The sequence below is a fragment of the Manacus vitellinus genome, unplaced genomic scaffold (assembly GCF_001715985.3).
Source record: "Manacus vitellinus isolate BGI_N305 unplaced genomic scaffold, ASM171598v3 scaffold_49_pilon, whole genome shotgun sequence".
NCBI classification, from domain to species: domain Eukaryota; kingdom Metazoa; phylum Chordata; class Aves; order Passeriformes; family Pipridae; genus Manacus; species Manacus vitellinus.
Genome location: NW_021940603.1, coordinates 598473 through 620262, shown reverse-complemented (window position 1 = coordinate 620262; position 21790 = coordinate 598473). Strand labels below are relative to the sequence as shown.

At 45.8% G+C, this 21790-nt stretch overlaps 1 protein-coding gene across 1 annotated transcript; it reads right to left on the bottom strand.

Annotated features, from left to right (window-relative positions):
• Window positions 1-702: 702 nt before the first annotated feature.
• On the bottom strand, window positions 703-18083 carry CEP63 (centrosomal protein 63). The gene is made up of 14 exons (XM_029962643.1): window positions 18057-18083; window positions 17642-17686; window positions 16384-16479; window positions 14099-14224; window positions 13155-13268; window positions 10519-10752; window positions 10136-10281; window positions 9275-9403; window positions 8368-8482; window positions 6316-6513; window positions 5760-5846; window positions 4154-4359; window positions 3319-3616; window positions 703-1196 (listed from the first exon to the last, which is right to left on the bottom strand). Exons 1-14 carry the CDS (start codon window positions 18081-18083, stop codon window positions 1038-1040), a joined length of 1980 nt encoding a protein of 659 aa, XP_029818503.1. The 3' UTR covers window positions 703-1037.
• Window positions 18084-21790: the final 3707 nt, after the last annotated feature.

The following is a 21790-nucleotide window of genomic DNA, read 5'->3' as shown; positions in this document are numbered from 1 at the left end:
AAGGGAACAGGAAACTTATGGACACAGACAAGGGATGCCTCTGTCCCAAGGTTTGCCCGCACAAAAGCTGAGCAGGCTCAGACACAAGAGAACTGCAGAGAGCCCCTGGAAGAAAGCAAGTTCTTAAGAAATAAGTTCTGTTCACTCATTAATAACTCACCTTCCTCAAGGAAAGACCGAATATATTCCCAAAGAGAGGTCACAGATGCATTTTAATGCAGCAGTTCAACTGGACAGCCCAGATTCCAACCAGGCTGACACCAGCTCACACAGCAGCTGCTCTGTGGATGAACCTCACCTGTTTGTGGGTTCTCCTCCCATCCAGTGTCATTGCCCATTCCAACTACTCTCTTTTCCAAGAGCCATGACCACAACCAGAATTCAGCCACAATCAGAATTCCTCAGCTATTTTGCAGCACTTCAAGCACCGTGCATGGCAAGATAAAGACACCAGATACCACACAGACAGTAAAGGGCAGAAGTTGCATGAACCAGGAAATACTAAGAAATTCCACTAAGGGCAAATTAACTGGAGAAAATGAAGGTAGCCTAAAGGAAAGAGGAATTATATTCCTTGTTCCTTGAAGAACACAGCTATGCTGTGATGGAAAAGGTGTTGATCCAAGTTCCAGATGAGAAGGCAAGATAAGCCACCAGAGATTCACTTTGTGCATTTGCATGAACAAGAAAAAAAGGTGTTTGTCATTCTGTTTATTTCAGTGTTTTTACATGTATAAAATATACTTTAAATACTTTACATAAAAATTAGCAAGTGATTTGCTTCTTAAAAACACCAAAGTCTTTGTGAGCTCTGATGCAGGTCTCTGACCTACCAAGCTGACTAAAATATTTGTGGTGTAACACCTTTCATCAGAACAAACATGTTAGAGAGTTCCTTTCCCTCAGCTCCCATCCTGCTGATTCAGCTCCAAGTAGGAGACACGGCCTCTCAAATTCTGATGGCAAGTGATTTATAGGCACCACCCCAGTCACAGTCTGGAACCACATATTCCAGCATTCCAATTCCACAAGAAACATCACTCCTGGTGTTCAAACCGTCTCACTATCTTTGCACTCTCTTTTTTCAGTTCCTCAATGTGAGCGTTCAGACATTCCAGGATGTGCTGGGATCTCACTTCTTCCTCTTCCAGGTATCTTGCAGCTATTGATCCAACAGAAGCTGTAGGCAAGGGGCACTAAAGGGAAACAAAGGGATATCAGGTATTCCTTCATTCCAAGTTTCAGCCAGAAACACCACTGATCTGCAAACCACACAACTGAACACGCTCCTGAAGGGCTCTTGGGTCACTTCCACCTTATTGGGCACAATAAGCACTCAGGTCTCACACCTGTATCACAGGTCATGTCCCTCCCAACAGCCAACATGTCCAGCCAACAGTCATTGCTTTCAACAAGCCAAGATTGCCAAAAAATCAGTACTAAAGAATCAGGGGTAAAGAAGGTCACTACAGCATACCCAGGGTTTTCTCCTGGGTGTTAGTGCACCTCGAGGTTTACATCCTGCTTCTCATCTCCATGAAAATCCCAGTGAGCAGCACCATCTCAGAGTTTGGGTTCCAGGGAAGGGAAAGCACTGCCAGACTGGGCCAGCACTGCTGTGTTTCATATACTTCCTGTTCTTCCCTGAAATAATGGGCTTCTGGTACAATCCCACAGGCAAGTACAGTCCAAACTCCTCTCACGGCTCAGGGAACAGCACCTCAGTCCAGCCAGCAATAGTCAACAAACTACACCAGATTCTTTCCTCTACAGTCAAGAACTATTCCTGCTCCTCACATCACTTACCACAAGTTATTAACTTACAAAAACAACATTGTAAACCAGGCTTAATGTACAAGTTGATGAAGAGAAGCCTCCTGCACAGGGGCTGGCATGTGATATATAAGGTTACTAAGGGGCTGCTTTCCATTACAGATAATTTGCCTCATTGTCTTGGCAAGAGAAAGTTAGTGGTTATTTCCAGATTCTGGAGTCTTGTGGTTTTCAGGTCTTTTATCAACAGCCAGGAACAAAGGGAAGCAGAAAAAGGCTGCAGATAACAGGCAAATCTCTCCCACCCCACTACTGCCTACTGACGAGAATTTCTCCTCTCCTGATGTTAAATGAACTGATTTAAAGACCCTGCACCTGACCATGAGCAGGGAGTCCCAGTCAACACCAGGAAAAATATCTGCATTTCCTTAGAAAGCTTATTTCTACCTCTCAAAACAAAAAGCAGCATGTCCTCTTCTACTAAACATCAAGCCCTAGAGCTTCTCAGACCCTGAAGTGGAACTGTTCACACTTCAGCTCCAATACTGCAACCTGAGGAGTTTCCATTTAGAATATTACAGTTCCCTGAGCTCCCAATATTGCTTTTTGGACATGCCCACTAACTACTCTAGTCTTGAAACAATCAAGTTTCAAGTAAATCTCATCAAGATCTACAGACCTTACAAGCCTCCACTTATCTGTGCATCAGCCTTAGAGCCTCTTCTCTGGGCTCCCCACAAAACAAAAATAGCTGTTGTCACTGTTAACAACACACAAACAGAGGAGAAAATGTTCTGAACACTGCTAGGGCAAACATCTGGAGCAAGGACCAGTACTCAGCATTCTCCCCTCCCTGAATTACTACAGGAAGAAGTGATTCAGTCCAAATTTCCTGTATCTTGGGCAAGTGCTCCAGCAACTGAGCTAAAAGGACAGAGAAACTGCCAACTCTGCTCCCTACTAAAAAAGTGTGATCAGCAACTGGGGAAAATAGCAGCCTCCCCTTGTGCAGTGAAGCAGGGATTTCAGACTTTCCCATCAGCTAGGATAAGCAACTTTAAGTTCAGTGTGCTGACTGCTGCAGCCCCACTCAGAGGGGTCAAACTCACCCTGTGCTTTACAGATGTGCAGCAACCAGTCACTCAGAGACTGTGAAACATTGAAACACTCAGCACTCCACATCCACTCTGAGCCACTGCTACAGAGCAGGCCAAAGGCTGAGGCAGAACTCAGAGGGGACACGAGCAGGTCGTGGTACACACTGAGGTACAGCACCAGCATGGAGAGAACCACATGCTCCTGGAATTAGCTGAGCAACAATACAAACACAAAGCCTTTCCCCAAGGAGTTCTGAGGAGCCACCATATGGATGCCACTGGCCAACTGTAACCATCCAGCAGTGGTTGTCCCTCCCTGTTTAATGTCTGTTTTATGCACACCACACAGCCAAGTCATGCAGTCAAAAACCTGTCTCCTTTTGCCAGATGAGATCCCAGGTCTATTTTCAGCTGTTGAATAGCAACCAGCTCCTGTACAACTGCTTACCAAAGGCACAGATTCTCTCTGATGATTCGAGACAGGTTGCTTGGATGCTTCATCTGCAAAATCTTTGTTTCCATCCACCACATGGAGCAAAGGCTCTGCTCCCAGCAAGGCAGGTGACTCCTGGCAGTTCTTCCTGCTGGTCTGGGAGGGTGGCTCACCCATCTCAGGGGGCACAGGTCCCGTTTCAGCAGCCCCACATTTCTGGGGCTTCCCATGATGATGCTGAGCAGTCCCATCAGGCTGGAGATGTATCCTGGCTGCTTGTTCATCCTGCATGTGCTGTGCTTCCCGAGCTGTCCTGGAAGGCAGGTTTGAGCACAGAACTGAGTTTGCCTCTTAGCAGTTGAACTCCAGCAAAAACTCACACAGAGGTAACAATTAACAGAGATGTTACTAACAGCCCTGGCAATCCAAACTTTTTTCCACAGCACTTCCAGATGCACATCCAGTCCCTAGGGAATTCTCTCTCCCTCTTCTGCTACTGTAGATACCAAAAACTACAGCCTGTACATCCTAAAACTGCAACAGAAAGGAGCGCAGCTGCCTGGGCCACATCTAATCCTGTCACCAAAAGAAGCACAGACTGCTGCTCAATCAGAGAGAGAGGCAAAGGCAGACAAAAGACAAACACTGCTGGCTCTGCAGAACACAAACCAGCTGGGACTCGAAGCTATTGCACTGCTGAAAGCACAAAGGCAGATTCCCAAACAGTCCTTGTGTTCTCCCAGACGCACGATGTGCTGGAGAGAGACGCTACACACACAGCACGTCGTTAAAACCCACACATCCCCACACCCTCTGCTCTCCTCCACGCTCGGGGTCGTGCCACACTCACCTGTGCTGCACAGCCCTGGCCTGGGGCTCTTTGCCTGGCTCCTGCTGGGCAGTGCCCTGGGGTTCATCCGGGCAGAGCCGCGCACTGACCTCCAGCTTCGCCCTGATCTCCGCAAGGTCCTTCCGCAGCTGCTGGTTCTCAGACTTCAGCCTGTGCAGCTCGACAGCACAGTCTTCCCTGAGGGCTCTCAGGGTCACATCTTTTCCCTAACAGACCGAGAAGGGTTGAAGTCAAAAGTTCTGGTTTGCAGGACACCACAGTCAGACCCAGAGCAAAGGCCAGCAAGAGATTCCTTAAGGGCCATCCTCTAACCTCGATTTTGAGTGGCAAAGCTTTCCAGGCATTCCTGAGGGAAAATCAGTTATATATGCCTCACTGGGTCTGCATCCAGACAGGTTGTGCTGATCCACCTGGGAAAGTAAGTCTCTCAGCACTGAATGCTTTCGAAAACAGGAAAATAAGGACCAAGAATAGTTCACCTGTATTTCAACCTGGCCTTTCTTTTTGAAACTCTGAACAACTTGTTTCTTCCCACTTCCTTTTTGCCAGTTCTACTAAATTTAGATGCTTCATTCATTGTTATCACTGCTGTATCTAAGGACTTTCCAAATGTGCATTAGGACCACCTGGCCAAGATCAGCAGCTCCTGTTTCATGGGTCTATGGAGATTTGTTTTTTTTTAAAGCAGATTTCTTACTTTGCACCCTGCTACCAAGTTTTTGGGAAGTCACACAGGCAAAAGCCACCAGGAACTTTTCAAGCAGAAGTAATGGACCTCAGGTTATTTGGTTTCATATCAGCCCTCTGGAAAGCTCTGCTTTTTCTCCATCTCAACAGCCACAAGCTTCTGTTCAACATCCTCCCAAGAACTTGGCACATTTGACAATCACCCCAAACTAATAGTAGAGCAAAGTATTTCCTTCCCACAGATCTGACAGGATAAAAGCTCTGCTATATTCCCATTAGGTTGTCAGCTGTCTGAATCCAGTCCTTGCCCCCTGGGAAGCATCCATTCTGCTTTAGGTGAGACAGAACTTGTAAACCAACCATTTCTTCCTTATTGCAGCCACTAAAATGAACCAACTCCAAGGTATTATTCCTGTCAAGGCTGCACCTTCTCCATGCAGGTTCCCCTTCTCCCCTCTGGCCAAGAGGGCCTCACCAAATCTCAGGAGTGCCACAGCAGCAGCAGCCCACCACAGGGCCCCTTCTTGGTGCACTATCCCAAGGCATCCAGCCCATATTCCCAGGCTGCAATCTGCCCTTGGACTGCCAGGGCCAGCCCGGCTGAACAGCTCCTCACCAGGGGAGAACATGTTCTCTCCCCAGTTATTTCAAGGACCAGAGCAGTTACAGCTCTGGGACAGGTCAAAAGGACATACTACAAGCCAGGGGCTGTTCCTGCAGTTCTTCTCACCACTCTCTGGCTGAACAAACACTCATTATTTCTGCACCTTCTTTCCTCACAAATTGCCCCTTTTGCTCGGGTTTTAAGTTCTCTGAACTCTACCACACATTTTGAGAGGCCTGGGCAAAGACTCTGACTGCTCCAGGGTGGGAACATACACCAGCAGCCCCTTCCCATTTCCTGGTTCTCAATGCATACCTCCAGCACACCACACTTGGTTTTTTCCAGCTTCTCTGAGAGATGACGGTTTTCCAACCTCAAGGTTTCCAGCTGGACCAGAACTACCTGAGGAGACAGGGGTAAACAACAAGCTTAGAAAAAGAAGAGAGCACATACCCACGACACCCTCCAAGCATTTTCCACCCTCAAATTCAAGCACAGAGCAAGGTCTGGGCTGTTAGCTGTGCAGGGACTCTACAGAGAAGGCCATAAAAATAACCATGCACAGTCATTTTCTTGAGCTTCCAAAGATGTCATGCATCCAGGCCTAATTAGCGTGAGTTCTGTGGGATTCCAAAGAATTCTTTGGGATTCCAAAGAATTCTGTGGGACTATCAGTTACTGGTTTGAAAAGCAGCAGCAAGACAGATCCAGTGAACACCATGAATTAGAAGATTCCATCAGAAAGGTCTCAAAGTCTTTGTTCAAAGGCTAAAGAGAGAAGGAAACTATGAACATAACTAAAAAGCAGGATGGTATTCCAAGCCTTCAGATCCCTTAAAGAGACAGCATGAGAGTGTTCTGCCTTTTTTACCCTGTGCTCCACTGCTTTCCTCTCTGCTCTTTCAACCTCCGCCCTCAGCTGCTGTTCCAGGTCTGACGTGGAGTCACTTGCCGATGCAATGGTGATGTCCCGCTGGTGCAGCTCCTGTGTCAGCCTGGAGATCTCCCTTTTCATCCCTTCCAGCTCACTGCTGTGTGTTTGTTCAGCGTGAGAGAGCTGCTCTTTCAGCTGGAGGGAGACATGCACACACCACCCACGAGCTTTTAGAAGATGTTTCAGCAAAGAAAGCGAAGTATTGCACACAACAATGTGACATCTCAGTACTGGGAAAAAAAAGGCTCTATGTAACAAGCCCTCTGTGCATGTCTGTCCTTCTTGATTGAAAGCCACCTCATCCCAGTCCTTTCCCACACCAACTGGGACAGGACAGGAGTTACATGCTGTGAAGTACTTTGGAAGATCCATAATTCATCAAATTACGGTCTCTTTAACTCACCACTGGACCTTGGTGACCAACACCACAGAGACAAAGGTCCACCATCCCTGTGGAAGCACAGCAACACTTGGATAATATAACCTTGCAATTTGCCACTCTGCCTTCCTGAGATATTTAAAGATACCATTTAAGGATGGCAACTTTAAATAGCTCAAGCCAGATTTTTCTTCCAGGAATTAATTTGTCCTAAGTCTTCTGAATCGATATTAGCTTGTAGCAACTAGAGTTACTCATGGCAAACTTCCACCAGCCAGCTATGCACAGGGTAAAAATATATCTCTTTGTTTTCATAACTACATGTGATGACCACTAGTCTCTGCATTATGAGACAATAATCATTCCCTATTTACTTTCCACATGACAGGCATGATTTTATTTTTAGTCTGTTCAATCTCATCTCTTTTCCAGTTTGCTAAGTCCTATTCCATTCAGCTGTTCCTTGTATAAAAAACACTCCATCCTTTGGGTCATCTTTTTCCATACCTTATCTTGGTTTATGCAATCCTTTTTTGAGGTGGCAGACCTGCACTGCATACAGTATTCTGGTAGGCACACTGTATATTTATTCAGTGACACAAAAGAACAACAGCAGCATAATTTCTTCCCCAGGATTCCATTTCATTAGTCAAAAATATTAACCACCCGAACATTCAGGATTTTTCTGAGTATTACAAGCATTTTAGAAAATTGAACCAGATGATCTCTGCCTAGCCATGTAAATACTGTACACATGGTGATTTATCTCCATGTCACCTCAATGCCTCCCAAGTATATAAAATAGAAACAGCCATCATAAATCTCTCTCTCCTCCCCAGCAGCCTGTGGGAGATTCATTTACTGTGTGGCTGTTTAGATGTGTAACCAAGCACACATCTCTGGCAAGATCTGCACCTCTACACATTCAGAATAAAGGATGAAGGATTTCCACACAAGTGATGTTTTTCACTCAAGTCCAATGAGGTTTCCACTCTACCAGGCTGCAGTGAAAGCTCTCACACCAGCTGATCCAGACCATTATTTAAAGTCAAGCCTTGTGGAGGGCTTGTTCCCCTTGGGTGCTCAAGCACTGGGGTGAGGCCCTCGTGCAGGTGAGCAGCTCCATCCTCCCAGCCCCTGACTTCATGTCCAGGTACCAAGCCTGAAACAAACTCTCTAATTCACATAGGGACTAGAACACACTTGAAGCCCTGTATCTAGTGTGATAGGACATATCACAGCAAACTCATTCCCTCTCTGCTCTTCATCCTGTTGGGAGCCTGTATTAGGCTTAAACTCGTGATTCCAGACCCTAATTTCTTGGCATATTTGTCCCTCCAGCACTAATTCAGGTATTTTCACAGTGTACAGAAGTACTGTGAGATGCAGGGTAGGCCCAGGAGATGCTCACAAAGCCAAGTTCAGACACCTGCAAACGCATCCTCTCAACTCCTACAGTCAGGTGTGCTCCTTACCTTCAGCACATCCCTGCCTCCACAGCACCCCAGCCCTTGGTCCCCTTGGAACTGTGCTGCCTGTGCACATGGCACACGTGGGATCAGCTCACTCCTCCAGTGCCTTCCCAACCCCCAGGAACAAAGTCACGTTACCTTTTTAATCTCCGCCTTTGACTCAGTCTGGTGGTCTACCATGGACTGCAGCTCTTTGATATTCTCACCCAGCTCCTCCCTCAGCTGCACACACCTGGCATTTGAAGACACCAGGCTGGGTGAAAAAGTAAAAGGACAGATTAGAATACCCCAAGGAGGGGGAAATGGTCAGAGAGAAACTCTGATCTTCTAAGCAGTCTCTTATGTCCATCGCAATAGAAACAGAACTCAACCCAAAGCTCCTCACCAATCCTTTGGGTTTGCCTTCCAAAATCATTTCAAAAGAGACCAGGAAGCCGACCTAACAGATGATAGCTGTTTCTTGTTTATTCCTTTACCATACTAAGATTACAAACATCCCATGCAAACATGAATCTGAAAACCACAAACTCAGAGAGGAATCACAGAATCACAGGATGGTTTGGGTTGGGAGGGACCTCAAAGCTCATCTCGTTCCATCCCCCTGCCAAGGGCAGGGACACCTTCCATGAGACCTGGTTGTTGCTCCAACCCCCACCCAGCCTGGTGTTGAACACCTCCAGGAATGGGCAGTCCACAATCTCTCCAGGCAGACCTGTTTGTAACTCTTATCTCATGAAAAGTCTCGATCTGGTTCTTACCAGCTGCCTAACAAAGGCTCCTTAACCTATTAGTGGGAAGGTGCTCAGCCTAAGCAAGCTGGAACACTGAGAACACCCACAGTGTGCAGTGAAAAGCAGCCAACCAATTAGCAAAACAGTCTCACTATTACACTGCAAAATGAATAGCACTTGATTTCTTTAGCCCTTTGATATTTAAAACAAGCCTACAAAAATCAGTGGGACTGGTTAACTCGATGAATACAATTAGGTGCTGTATTATTATTCAAGATTAATTGCACTTCCAGGGGGAGCAAGCAGTGGGCTACCTGTTCTCCAGACGAGTCACCTCCGACTGCAAGTGCTGTTCCTTCTTCTGGGCAGCATCCAGCTGCAGCAGCACGTGCTCCAGCTCTGGAGAGGACAACTGCTTCCCTTGCAAGCGTTCCTCCAGGGCCCTAAGGAGAAACCTCAACTTCAGTCTCAGCACAGAAACATCACATCTGAGTTTGCTGATACAGGGAACACGACCACTGTTTTCTTGGAATTCTCTGAAAAATACAGAGCCCAGCAGCAGGTGAGGAAGCAAACACACAGCTGGGTGACAGCCCCTGCCTGAGTTCATGCTGACTGAAAAAGACTACATTTTAGTTTGATGTTGGCCTCCCTGACAGACACAGTCTGGTTGGTAGGTGAGCAACACCCAAGCCTTCTGACACAGCCACCAGAACCCGACAGCTTCTGCACGTTGCCAGTGCAGAAGGGGGAGGCCAAGATGATTTTGTCACAGATGTAGTTACCTCACCAAGGCCCCAGTCTGACATCATTAAATCAGAGAGAACTTTCAGTTATGTTAATAAGCACGTTATCAACCCCGAACAGCCTCCAGCACTTGACTGAAAATGCCTGAGGAAAACAACTTCAAAAGCCCTGTGCTGCCTCCAGAAACCCAGTTGAGGGGAAATCGGGTTCCTTCCACACTCTTCACTGATCATCAGCTGATTTCAAGAGCAATGTAATTTGGCAAACACTGCAAGGCAGCACTTGTGAGAAACTACAGCACACCACTCTAGACACAACCAACACAGATCCAGCTGCGTGAAAATGCTGCTACTGTCCTCACTCCAGGGAGAACCCGGAATGTAGATCTGGATTCAAGAGCCTAAGTACCAGTGAGGTCCAGATGCTACCTGATGAGGAATTCCTTTGTGTGAAGAGTTTCAGTCATCCTGGCCAGCTCTTTCTGTAACTGTTCCTGCTGCAGCTTGGAGCTGTCAATGAAATCCTCTTGAGACTGCAAGGTGGCTTTCAGTTCCCTCTTCTCATCCTGCAGCACCTGCACAGGAGGGAGAAGGAATGACTGTTGCAAGGTGGACCAAATCTGTTTGCTGTAATTTTTTAGGACCTTTGGAAATACTGCAGAGCAGCACAGGGGTACAAGATCAGTTTTGAGGCCAATCAGGAACTTTACAAAGGCTCTAGAAAGAGACGAAAGCTCTGGGATTAAAAGCCTTCCCACTACTTCCCACCAGCACTGCTTTAGACCCAGTTTCATAACAGCTCCTCCACTGACCTCTACCATTTTCTTGGACTGCCTTAATTCCTCTTGCACTCTCTGCTGATCTGCCAGAATCTGGCGGTTGTTCTCGCTCAGGTCATCCACTCTCATGTTCAGCCTCTCCACCTCCAGCTCGTTGGCACTGATGGTGTCATTGGCCCTCTCCAGCTTGCTGGTTAAGTGCTGGATTTCCGAGCGGCTGGCCAGCTCCACCGAGTCCAGGATCTGCTTCCGATTGGCAAGCTGGGTCTGCCAACAGCAGTTGGTGTGCATTAAAGGTAAATCACAGGAAACACAGCGTAGCAAACCACATTCAACACAACTACTGATTTCTTGGTGTACTGAGCCACATTCTGAAGTACGCAACGTGACCTTCCAGGGAAGCAGGGAAAGCGCTGCCCCAGGGTTACACCGTGGGTAACACTTCTGAAGGCAAACAGAATAAAAACAAGAAAACGAAAAAAGAAGGGGCCCTCTGACTCCAAAAGGGGTTCAAAGAGAATCTGAGAAATGAGGATCTCAAAGCACTCCAGCTGCACGAGTATGAACTAAGAACAAAGCCACCTGCTGTTTTTGGTTCATGAACCCAAGGCTAGACCAGGACAAACGGCTGCAGGTGAGAAGGTTTGTAAGTACCATGCACAAACCAGAGGTTACCCAACCGTTAATCCCTGTTAATTCCACACCAGGACAGAAAGCAGCTCTGGGTGCACAATGGAAAACCCACAACCACCAAACAGCCCCAAAACCAAACTGGGTAACAGCCAATTTGCTCTGCTCTCTGCACTAAATACGTGGTTCCAGCAGCCTGGGAGAATGTTCACTTTGAATGTTTCATTGTTTTAATGTAGACAAAAAAGTTACAAGGAACCTATGACTAGCAGACAATACATGCTCTATTATTTATAGGCACAATACCTTATTTCATAGCATTTCTTTCCACACAGCTAGCTGGTGAAATTTAACAAGCCAGCTCTCACATAAGCTTCTACGAACATTCATTTCATATATTCCCTTTTCATATAGAACCTTTGAATTTTTAAAGGCTGAAACAAAATATTTGAGTAGTCTTATACTCCTAATTTCTAAGAGTAGCAATTCCTGCCAGCTTGAGAATCACCATGTACCTTGGTCTATTGCCTGGCACATAATGCCTCATAACTTAGAATACTATAGGAACTGTGCATTTGCAAGACTATGGTATAATTTTGATTACAGCCTTTCATTATTATTTGAATAGTCATGGCAGAAAAGGTAATCAGGAGGGGCAAGAGTAAAGCACAGCCTTTCTGCACCCAAGAAACCAGAGTACCAGACTGCCTGAATATTTATTTCTGCATTAAGAAAACATTTAAGCTGTCTCTTATTTTCATCCACAGAACATGCAGGCCAGCACAGAATTCCAGGTTTCACCTGCTGACTTTAAGGCTGCAGGTGTTACAGAAGGTGCTCAGAACTGCAGAAGAATGCCAGGCTTCCCTAAGCTGTTCTGCAAGGGATGAGGGGAAGCCAGATTAAAGGAGAGAGGGGAAGTACTCCGTGGTCATGGATCTCAGCATGACTTTGTGCCAGCAAGACAACCAAGCACACAAAACATACAAAAACATCAAAGGCAAAAATGTAGCCCTTCCATGCTGGGCTTTTCAAGGCAGTTGAGGATCCAGGCAGTCTGTTCACAGTACCTAAGTCACCTACGCCACTTCAGGAAAACCTCCCCAAATTCCTGGTTTTCTGCTGCACCACAGGAAGAGCAACTCTGAGCCCCGGCGTCCCAGCCTGCGCTCCAAGGGCACATCTGTGCTCAGACAATTGAGCCATCAACGACACACAGACAGCAGAGCAGCGAGACCTTCTGCTCAAGGACTTTCTCTGCATTTGCAGATCTACTGGTGTCAGCCTCTCACAAAGGCCCTGTCAGAGCCAGCTTCAGTCCTGTCATCACAGACTCCCTCCTTGCAGGAGCTTCCACTCAAGAGCAACTCAGGAGCCCATTAAGTGCAAAGTCCCCAGCAAGAGCTTCTTATCAGTGTCTGCTGTGATTGTGTCAGTGTGACTTCACAGCTGTGCTCTAGGTCAATTCATCTCGCTCTGCTGCAGCACCACTACCTCCCTGAGCCATCAGCCTTGCAGGAACAGCAGCCTTGCCTTAGGAGACTGCTAAAAAAAAAAAAGGAGGGGGGGCTGAAAAATGCTGTTAGTTCAGTACTTTGTTAAAGCCTCTGTTGTAGGGAAAGAATATTTTCCAGCAGCACCCTCTGAGCTGGACCCACAAGGCACATATTTAGCTGCTGGCAGGTACACAGCTTTCAACTAGATAACATGATGTAACAGCTATTTTAAAGTATCATATGCTGTGGTCTCTGCCTCCCAGGGAAAGATGCATCCTACTGTCTTCTCTACTAGCCAGAGGGGTGTCAGGGAGAGCTGCACAAGGTTTATCTAATCTCTGCTGACAGACTCCAGATCTTTTTTCCATACAGCACTTGTACAAGTAAACCTTATTCCACTGGGACATTAAAAGTCACTTCAATAGCAACCTGAACTGGATGGAAGTCTGGGAGATTTCATCAGCCTCTCCCTCCTCTCCCTCCCTCCCTCCCTCCCACCCGCTGGCACAAACAAAACAGAAACTTTGGGCACGTTAATTGTACCTGCACGAGCTCGGAGTGCTCTGCCAGAGCCTTGCGCTGAGCCTCCAGCGATGCCACCTGCTGCTGGTACCGCAGGCGCTGCTTCTCCCACTCGAGCGATTTCTGTCGGAACTCCTGCAAGGACAGCAGGGGCAGCACATCCCCTTCCAGTTCACATCCACATTTGCCTTCTCTCCCACCGTATCCTCACACACCTTTCCCCACAGCGGGGAAACCATTAGCCAGTCACCTGATGCACCGGCTCAGCAGCACAGAACCCTCACACACTGTGCTCGCTGCATTCCCTCCCCTCCCGAGGTAAAACGTCAGTGTCAATTACTGCTGTTTACAAATGTTAAGTGCCAACAGATTCATGGTTGGTTTCATGGGTTTGCTGTCAGGGGTTTAACAATTCAGACTGGCTTCAGCTTCCAGAACATGCTGCTATTGAAATCACTGAGATGACAAGAATGAAGTACAGAACTTGATTGCTAATCTCTGCCCCAGAAACTGGGCACTGTGTCAGGCAGGTGTGTGTGTTACCACATCTTTGGGGTACAGGGGGAGAAAACTGAGTGGGGTTGAGCTCAGCAGAGCAGAAAGATTAAAAGACAAGACAGGGTTGAGAAGAAGTTGGACATGTAGCTCCCTCCTCCTCAAAAAAAGTGAGAATACAACCTCCCCACACCAGAACTCATTCCATTCACATAATTTATTATTCTTTCAGCACCTTCTTCCTTCCATTTAGTCTAAGAACAACATCAAGGTTTATCCTGTGTACTCAGAGGCTCCAGTGCAGGAAATTGCCTTTATTACAGAAGCAGTTGAGAAGAGCTACACCTGGAGTGTTGATGAAGAGTACTCCTTAAACAGGATTCACAATCCTCTTCCTAGTTGACAACTCAGTCACCAGTAAATCAGTTAATACATACAAACTGGTCAGCACTTGCTTTTTCATCACATACCTCCAGCTTCCTGGTCAGTCTGCTCAATTCAAACTCATCTCCTTCTTGTCCCTTGTTAGCATCTCCTCTGCCTCCTCTTGCTTTTTTCTTCTGCAGCTTCTCATAGCTCCTCCTCAGCCGGGACAACTGCGAGGAGACAGTGAGAGAGACAGCTTTGCTCAAGGCCCCAAGGCAGAAATCACAGAGCCCTTTGAGAGAAGGCACACAGAATGGTTCACACAAACAATCCCCTCATCAAGGCCACACAAGTGAAGGCTTCCATTGGGATAATGAGCCTATTATACCAGTAGCATTGCAAAACAGGCCGAGCTGTGTGAGAGGAGCAAGATGCCACTGAAGTCGTGACATCGGCAGCTTTAATTAAACCTCTGTCTTACCACGATTAAAACATGACTAAAATGATAAGATGGAGGTTAACATGTAGCTGTCAATGCAGCAAGAGCACATCCCTCTCTCTACAGGTGGCTCCCAGCCACAGGAAGAGCCGGCAGGACCTGTGGCTGATCTCCTCCCACAGAGGAGCACACCCACCACACCACACACAGCGACAGATTCCTGGCTGGATAAAATACACTTGTGCAGCACAGGTGGGAACTGGAACTCTCCCACTTACTGGGAGAAGGAAGATTTGAGAATTGTCATTACCCATAATAACAACACCACTTCATCTGTCATTTTCTGCTTAGATACACCATGTATTTCACAATGAGAGGAGAATGCCAACAGAAAATATCACTCCTACGCCCGCTGCTAGGATGCTGGAGTCATATCAGGAGTAGGAATGAGGAAAAAACTCTTGACATTTAAATGACCCTCTGTGCAAATAATCACTTGCAACTGGAAGAGAGTTTTCCATCTGATGATCTCCCCTCTACTCAACTATTAAATAAAAAGTTTCCAAATAGCCACAGGAATTTGAGAAGGCATCATTCCCATTTTACTGATGGAGAAAGTTACGCCCATGGATGAACAGAAGGACCACGAGAAGAATAAATATTTGATTCAAGACATAACGAATTCAGTACTTCGGTGTGTTCAACAGGAACAGACAGATGTACAGGCTTAAAGTTAATACCAACATCTTTTGCCAAACACATCAGGAGATAAGAGGTTTATTCTTTCTACAGTCTCAGTGAGTTAGACACTGTACCTGTAATTGCACTGGAAATGGTGGTAAACAGAGACAGAAATAATTTCCCCAAACAGTACTAAGAACAGAAGACTGAGGAATATTGGAGCTCAACGTCATCAGCATTAATACTCTGTGGGTAAAACACCCACACACTGTAATTTAGGCCACAACACACTCTGTATTTCAGCCTTAGCAATTTAGGCAGAGCTGCCAGTGTACCTCAGCTTTGCTTTGCAGCCTATGCACAGTTCCAGTGGGAGCAGCCAGTGAATGAAGACTGTTAGTCATATGGAACAGTGAGGTGTTTTAAATGAGGACAGATGCCTTCTGTCGTCAGAGCAGAGACTACTAAATTAATTTCACTTATGGTTTAGAGTGAGCAGGAACCAGGCCCAACCCTCCAGAGAAAACAGGTCAGTGCTCCCCGAGCTGCTCAGGCCAGTTAACTCCCTGCCACTGGCAAGCAAGTGGAGACAGGCAAAGAGTTCAGCCCTAAACCTGGAATGCTGTTACACCACCTGCAGCACAGCTACCACCTTGCGGTGAGCGGGAGTTGAAAGCTCTGAAATTATCGTCAAACAGTATTTTCTGAGTATACTTAGTTTTTATTACGTGTATTAAGACTAATGTGCCTTGAGAGGACAAAATCCTTACCAACATCATCAGACTCAAACAGAGGCAAAAAGATGAGACCACACACCACTGTTATTTCTTGATCTCACACGAGCCAGGTAGTTATACCTCCACCCTTTCTGAATTTCAGAAATGCTGAAAGAGCAAACTGCTGCTGCCTTGTACCCACGGCAACTCCAGAACCAGCACTGTGGTGACTGGGATGGGCAGACACAGGTCATTTTTGCAGTAAACTTCTGCAGATCTCCAGCACATGAAAACATCTACTCCACATTTCTACTCCAGCAGTTCTCTGTTCGTCACCAAGTTCCTCTGAAGCACAAACAACTGGCCAACTGAACCACAAAAACATCGCTTTGTCTACGTTCAATGCTCTTTTTTTGCAAGCACATAAACACTAAGAGAACGGGGAGGTTTAAAACCACAGCATTTAAACAAAAGCCACGATGCAAAGTATTTCACCTGTTGCATTGTACATCAAGTGGGAACTAAAAACCAAACCTCTCTTTTTGCAACTCACCTCCTCTTGGAACGTCTTCAGCTGTTGTTCATACTCTCTAGCCATGTCCTGCTTAGATTTTTCCACCTCTTCGACCTGGCGCCGCAACAGGCCAACCTGAACCAAGAGTTAAAAAGCAAATAAATACAGCAGTAGAAGTAGACTTTAGGTTAGTAAGTACTAGGATGTTTCAATGGGGTCTCTCACTATGAATCAGATTAAATCTATGCCTAAATCTTTGGTAGGCTGGGGCCAGAACTGCTTCAGTTCTGGCCTCTTTATTTGAGCTAGTTTCTGGCTTTCATTTTTGGGGATGAAGCTGACAGGTTTGGCTTGTGCCAAAAAGGCTACTTCTATCAGTATCTTCATCAAATTCTTCACAAATATGCATTACAATTTCAAGCTACATACCAAGGGAAAGGCTAGCCCTGTCATTATCTTACTATGCTCAGGTAAAAAACAAATTCCAAATGATGAGGGAGAAAGAAATAATTGGGGCTTTGAAATGCAGAAGACCTCCCTTATACTAATTCAACTGCTCCTGTGACTCAGTTTTGTCCTTTGTTTTCCCAGGGTACCCACTTTTCTAACTGCAGGTCCAAAGGACAAACTGAAATTAAAAGAAATCCCCACAGAAAACTCACATGACTAAACCAAAAGCATGAATATACTCCAGTAGTGACTTTAACCAAACTTTACAGTTCAGTCTTGAAATCCATGTTCACTTTTTCGGGGTAAGAAATATTTCAAGTGTCTTGAGAAAACACAATTGATAATAACAATGATAACCTATATGATAAAAATCACCATTCCTGCAAATGAAAATCCTGTGGCTCAACTGCAATTTATAGCTCACATCTTGTGCAAAAATTTCACTTACCGATAATTCTCCACCAATACAGAAATTTTTTGCACTTCCCCCAGGCCTTTAATTAAAGACCACAAAACCTGAGCTGCATAAAACAGCCCTTGGAGAATCTCCCAGCAATATCTTAGTGTAGTTTACAGTAGGAAATTGGGGTTTTTTTCTACCAATGACTGCAGGTTGCTGGGCTGTCCATTGCTGCTACAGCATCTCTGGGTTCTCTCTAGAAACTGAGCATTCAATCTGTGAATTCCACCAATCCTTGAGGAGTTGATCATTTGACTTTGACGGAATTATGAACTGGACATCTTGTTCCAACAGGCCCCTCTGTAAATTCTATTCCTAATTTCCTGATTCTAAAAGGTAAAACACACTGGTTGTCTCCAAACAGAAAACAGTATGAAATGGAGGTACCTCCTTCTGTTTTTCCTGCAGAGCAGCCCTGGCAGAGGAGAGCTCCTAGCCTCATAGAATCTGCCGAGCACTCAGGCCAAGCTGGTCACAGAAGCCGCTTGGTCTCCAACTTCCCAACATACGGAAATTTCTGTAACGTGATTGCCTACCTTCCATCATGGCATCTGTCATGCAATAACATCAGACTCCTGCAGTCTGCAATATTTGGCGTTGGAAGGGACCTATTAAAGGCCACTGCCAAAGGTCGTGACTGCAGGATTAGCAGGGACAGAGCAATAACAAAAACTACCGGCCGAGTGCTGTGGTCCTAAAGAAAGTAAGAGGAAAAGAGGCCTGGAGACCTTAGGTAATTAGAGCAGCATCACCCAACAAGGGTCTCGGGTCCCAAACCAACAAAGGCAGAGAACACACTGACTTGCACCAAGGCACCAACTGTGCACATGCAGGGCTTTGAACTCTTTGCAAATCGGCTTGCAGAGAAACAGAATCACGGAATCATTAGGGTTGGAAAAGACCTCCAAGACCATCAAGTGCAGCCTTTGACCCAATACCACCCATGCCCACTAAGCCACATCACTTAGGCACTCGTCCCTTTGCCCCAGGACTATGCATTATCTAAGTAAACCAAAGCATGTTTAATTCATATTTTGTATTTGCCTTAACTGCTCTCCAGGCAGAGGCATTTTAGACCAAGCTTCAGTCACCAGAGGAATCTTACAGCCGAGCTTTCAGCTCCTGAAAACAGAAGTTTATCACAAATGCAGACAAACCTCGAAGCAGAGGGGGCTGGATGACAACATGATAATGAAGAATCCAACCCTCGCAATCCATCAGGGAGCACATGTGCCCTAGCAACGCCCAGACTTCTAATTTGGTGCAGTAATTATTGAAGCCAATTCCAGTAACTCCTCTAAAACTTCCCAAGCTGCTAAGCCAGGGACAATATTAAGGCTTGCCAGACACAGCCCTAGAGGGTGGTGAACTCCATAATGATCTTTACCCCTTTAATTTGCCTGTCAAACAGGGAGAACTGAAAAGAAATGGAAATCAATAGGTTAAGGGATAGAAATTTCTCTGCTCTCCCTGTGCGTGTGCACACTGCAAAACTTGGCAGTTTTTCTATAGGGAAAGAAATACTTCTTAAAGGAGCCAAAATCAGTCATATTTGAAGCTCACCCTGTCCTGTGAGCTAACAAAAAATTAGCAGCTATTATGCAGAGCAGGAACATTTCCTTCACAGCATCTGCTAACATGTAGCTAAGTCTAAACTTGATTTTTGCAACCAGTTCTCTGAAGAAGATACAGTATCAAATAAATCTGAGTCGCATTCTCAAGGATGACTGGGAAAACAGCATCAGTGACTTTTGCTTCACGCCTGTTTAACACAGAAAACATTTTGTTCCATTATTGTCACTACAGTCTCTCTTGGGGATCGAAAAGTCTACATCCTTTCACCTCAGACAGAGCATTAAGGATTCCTCAGAGCTGAATGGGACTCTGCAGTTTCAACATGAGCAGGAAATAATCAGATGTTTTCAATAAAAACAGATAACAAAGTCACATCTCATTAACCTTGCACGGCTGCTACAAAATAAATATTTATTCACAAGAAGGGTTTAAAACAACCAGAAAAAAAAACCAAAAAAAAACAAGGTGGAAGGTTTTCAGGAAGATGTAAAACTAAATTGCTAACATAATACCTGTCCAGGGCTTATTGCAAAGCCAGCTCAGGCAGTGACTTTGCTTCTGCACCAGGTGAAGGCCACTGCACACCGATACCTGAGGATTTATTCTGAATAGGAGGGAAGGTTAATACTGAAATCCTTTTGAATGACTGCTGTGTACAGTTGCATACACACCTCCCCTGCTCATTTCTCTGCATTCCTTCCAGCAAAGCCTCCATCACCAAATCCTGGTTGCTTCAGCAGCTAGGGGAGTACAGGAAAGCAGTGGTCACCCATGGCAATGCACGAACAAGGCTGCTTCTCCACCCAGCTGCAGAAAAAGCAGAAGCCCACAAAGCAAAGAAGTTAAAAAAATTACCATGAGCATGCAGTTACAGGTGAGGAAAACAATGGTCACCTTCACGAACTTGTAAGCCAAATATCTGCCAAATAAAGGAACTCCTTAAAAATTCCTCTTAAGTTATGTCTTAAATTATGAAAATAAGTTGAACAGCTTGACAGTAGCAGTACATCATTTTAGTTAAAAATCACACCTTTTAAGTCACAAAAACATGTACATGTGCACACACATAGAAATTTCACATATTGGTGAAGCAAGAAGGGTTCACATTAAAGGCAAAAACAGGGAATAAAAAGTTACCATGGAACCACAGTCAAAAAGCCAGACTTTATTTCAGTGGCTCCTCCATGAAACTGCAGCTCTCTGGCACAGAAATGGTTAAACTCATCCTGAGGACACAAACTTTGGTTTCACCCTGTGGAGGTATTAACACCATTTCCTCTTTCCAAAACCTATACACTGCCTCAAGTATTGAAGATGGATCCTTCCATCCAACATCTCCTCAAAGATTAATATGGCATCATTTAGCAATCAACAAAAGGGGAGCAAGAGAGACTTTAGAAATGTAGGCTCAGCTCTGTTTTCATTTCCCTAAGAAGCTTCTATCCCCTTCTAGAGCACTTCAAACACCATCCAGGGATTAAAGCCTGCCCTTGGGAGTTCTGCTGTGTTTTAAATCACACTCATACAGAAAATAGACAGAAAAAAAAATCCTATCCCTATTCTGATAATGTTTTGTCTCTCTTTGGTCCTGTCTGTGCTTAACAAAACTCCATCAGTATGCACAACACCTTCGTGGTACTGCTGAGGGCAGGGTGCTGAGGAGAGCAGATGAGCACATCCCCTGAGCTGCTGACAGCATTCCAAGAGTTCTCCAGGTGGCAACAGCAGACATCAAACAGTAGCAGCTCTTCTCAACAATTCTAATCACACCTACACAGAATCAATTTTCAGTGGGCAGAGACATGAGGAGAGAGACAGCATAGAATTCTAGAACAGTTTGGGTTGGAAGGGACCTTAAAAATCATCTTATTCCATTCCCTGCCATGGGTAGGGATATCTTCCACTAGACCAGGTTGCTCCAAGCCCCATCCAACCTGGCCTTGAACAATTCCAGGGATGGAGCAACCACAGCTTCTCTGGGCATGGGCAACCTGTGCCAGGGCCTCAGTACCCTCAAAGGGAAGAATTCCTTCCTAATATCCAATCTAGCCCTGTCCTACCACGACATGCCCTTGCTTCTGTCATCCCTTAAGCAGGGCCCCCACAGTACACCTGAATGTGCCAGCTTTGCATACCTGCCACCTCACCCAGGTTTTGGGGGAAAGCCTTAAAATCAGACACCTCTACCCTGGTTTATGCTTCATCAGGTTCATTGTTTAGTATTAAATTTTGGCCTCTCGAGCTTGCAAGTCGCACAGTGCCACTGTAGAGGCCCAGAGACATTGCCTTTAGTCACAACAAATCACAGACACCTGAAGTAAAGACCCCCGCAGCTACCACAAGAGAGGACAATCTCCCTCATTAACTACAGCTGAAGCAAGGACAGCTGACTGGTCACTTCTGAAAAAGTGAATAAAATGGAAATATTTGGAAAAAAAACAAACCAACAAACAAACAAACAAAAAAAAAAAACAAAAACAAACGCCAAATCATTTACAAATAAACAAGGCTTATCACCCCGATTCGATAGAGAACTGTTGTAGAGTCAAGTGGAGAAAACCAGACAATACACAGGAGGACTTTAAAGAATAGTGCCCATAAGGAAAGACTGGGAATACTTTGTATTTAAAAACATAGAAAGATGTAATTTCGAATTGTTGCTAGAAATATGCTTACAATGAACAGAAAAGCAGCAATAACCTCCCAAAAGCACCGCCACAGACGTGCCAGCGGCCGGAATGCCACCTGCGGCAGGAGCCCGGTGCACGCCACCCGTCGCCGGGGGAAGAATCACAGAATCAGGTTGGAAAAGACCTCTAGGATCGTCGAGTCCAAGCTATGACCGAACATCACTTTGTCACCCAGCCCAGAGCACCGAGTGCCACGTCCAGTCCTTCCTTAAACACGTCCAGGGGTGGGGATTCCTCCACCTCCCCGGGCAGACCCTTCCAGTGCTGGACA

Coding starts and splice junctions, on each gene's coding strand:
- CEP63 (XM_029962643.1), bottom strand. CDS start 18,083: ATGTGCACAGTTGGTGCCTTGGTGCAA. Junction 17,687..18,056: donor CAGTTGGTGCCTTGGTGCAA/GTCAGTGTGTTC, acceptor CTATGAGGCTAG/GAGCTCTCCTCTGCCAGGGC. Junction 10,753..13,154: donor AGCACTCCGAGCTCGTGCAG/GTACAATTAACG, acceptor TGCTGTTGGCAG/ACCCAGCTTGCCAATCGGAA.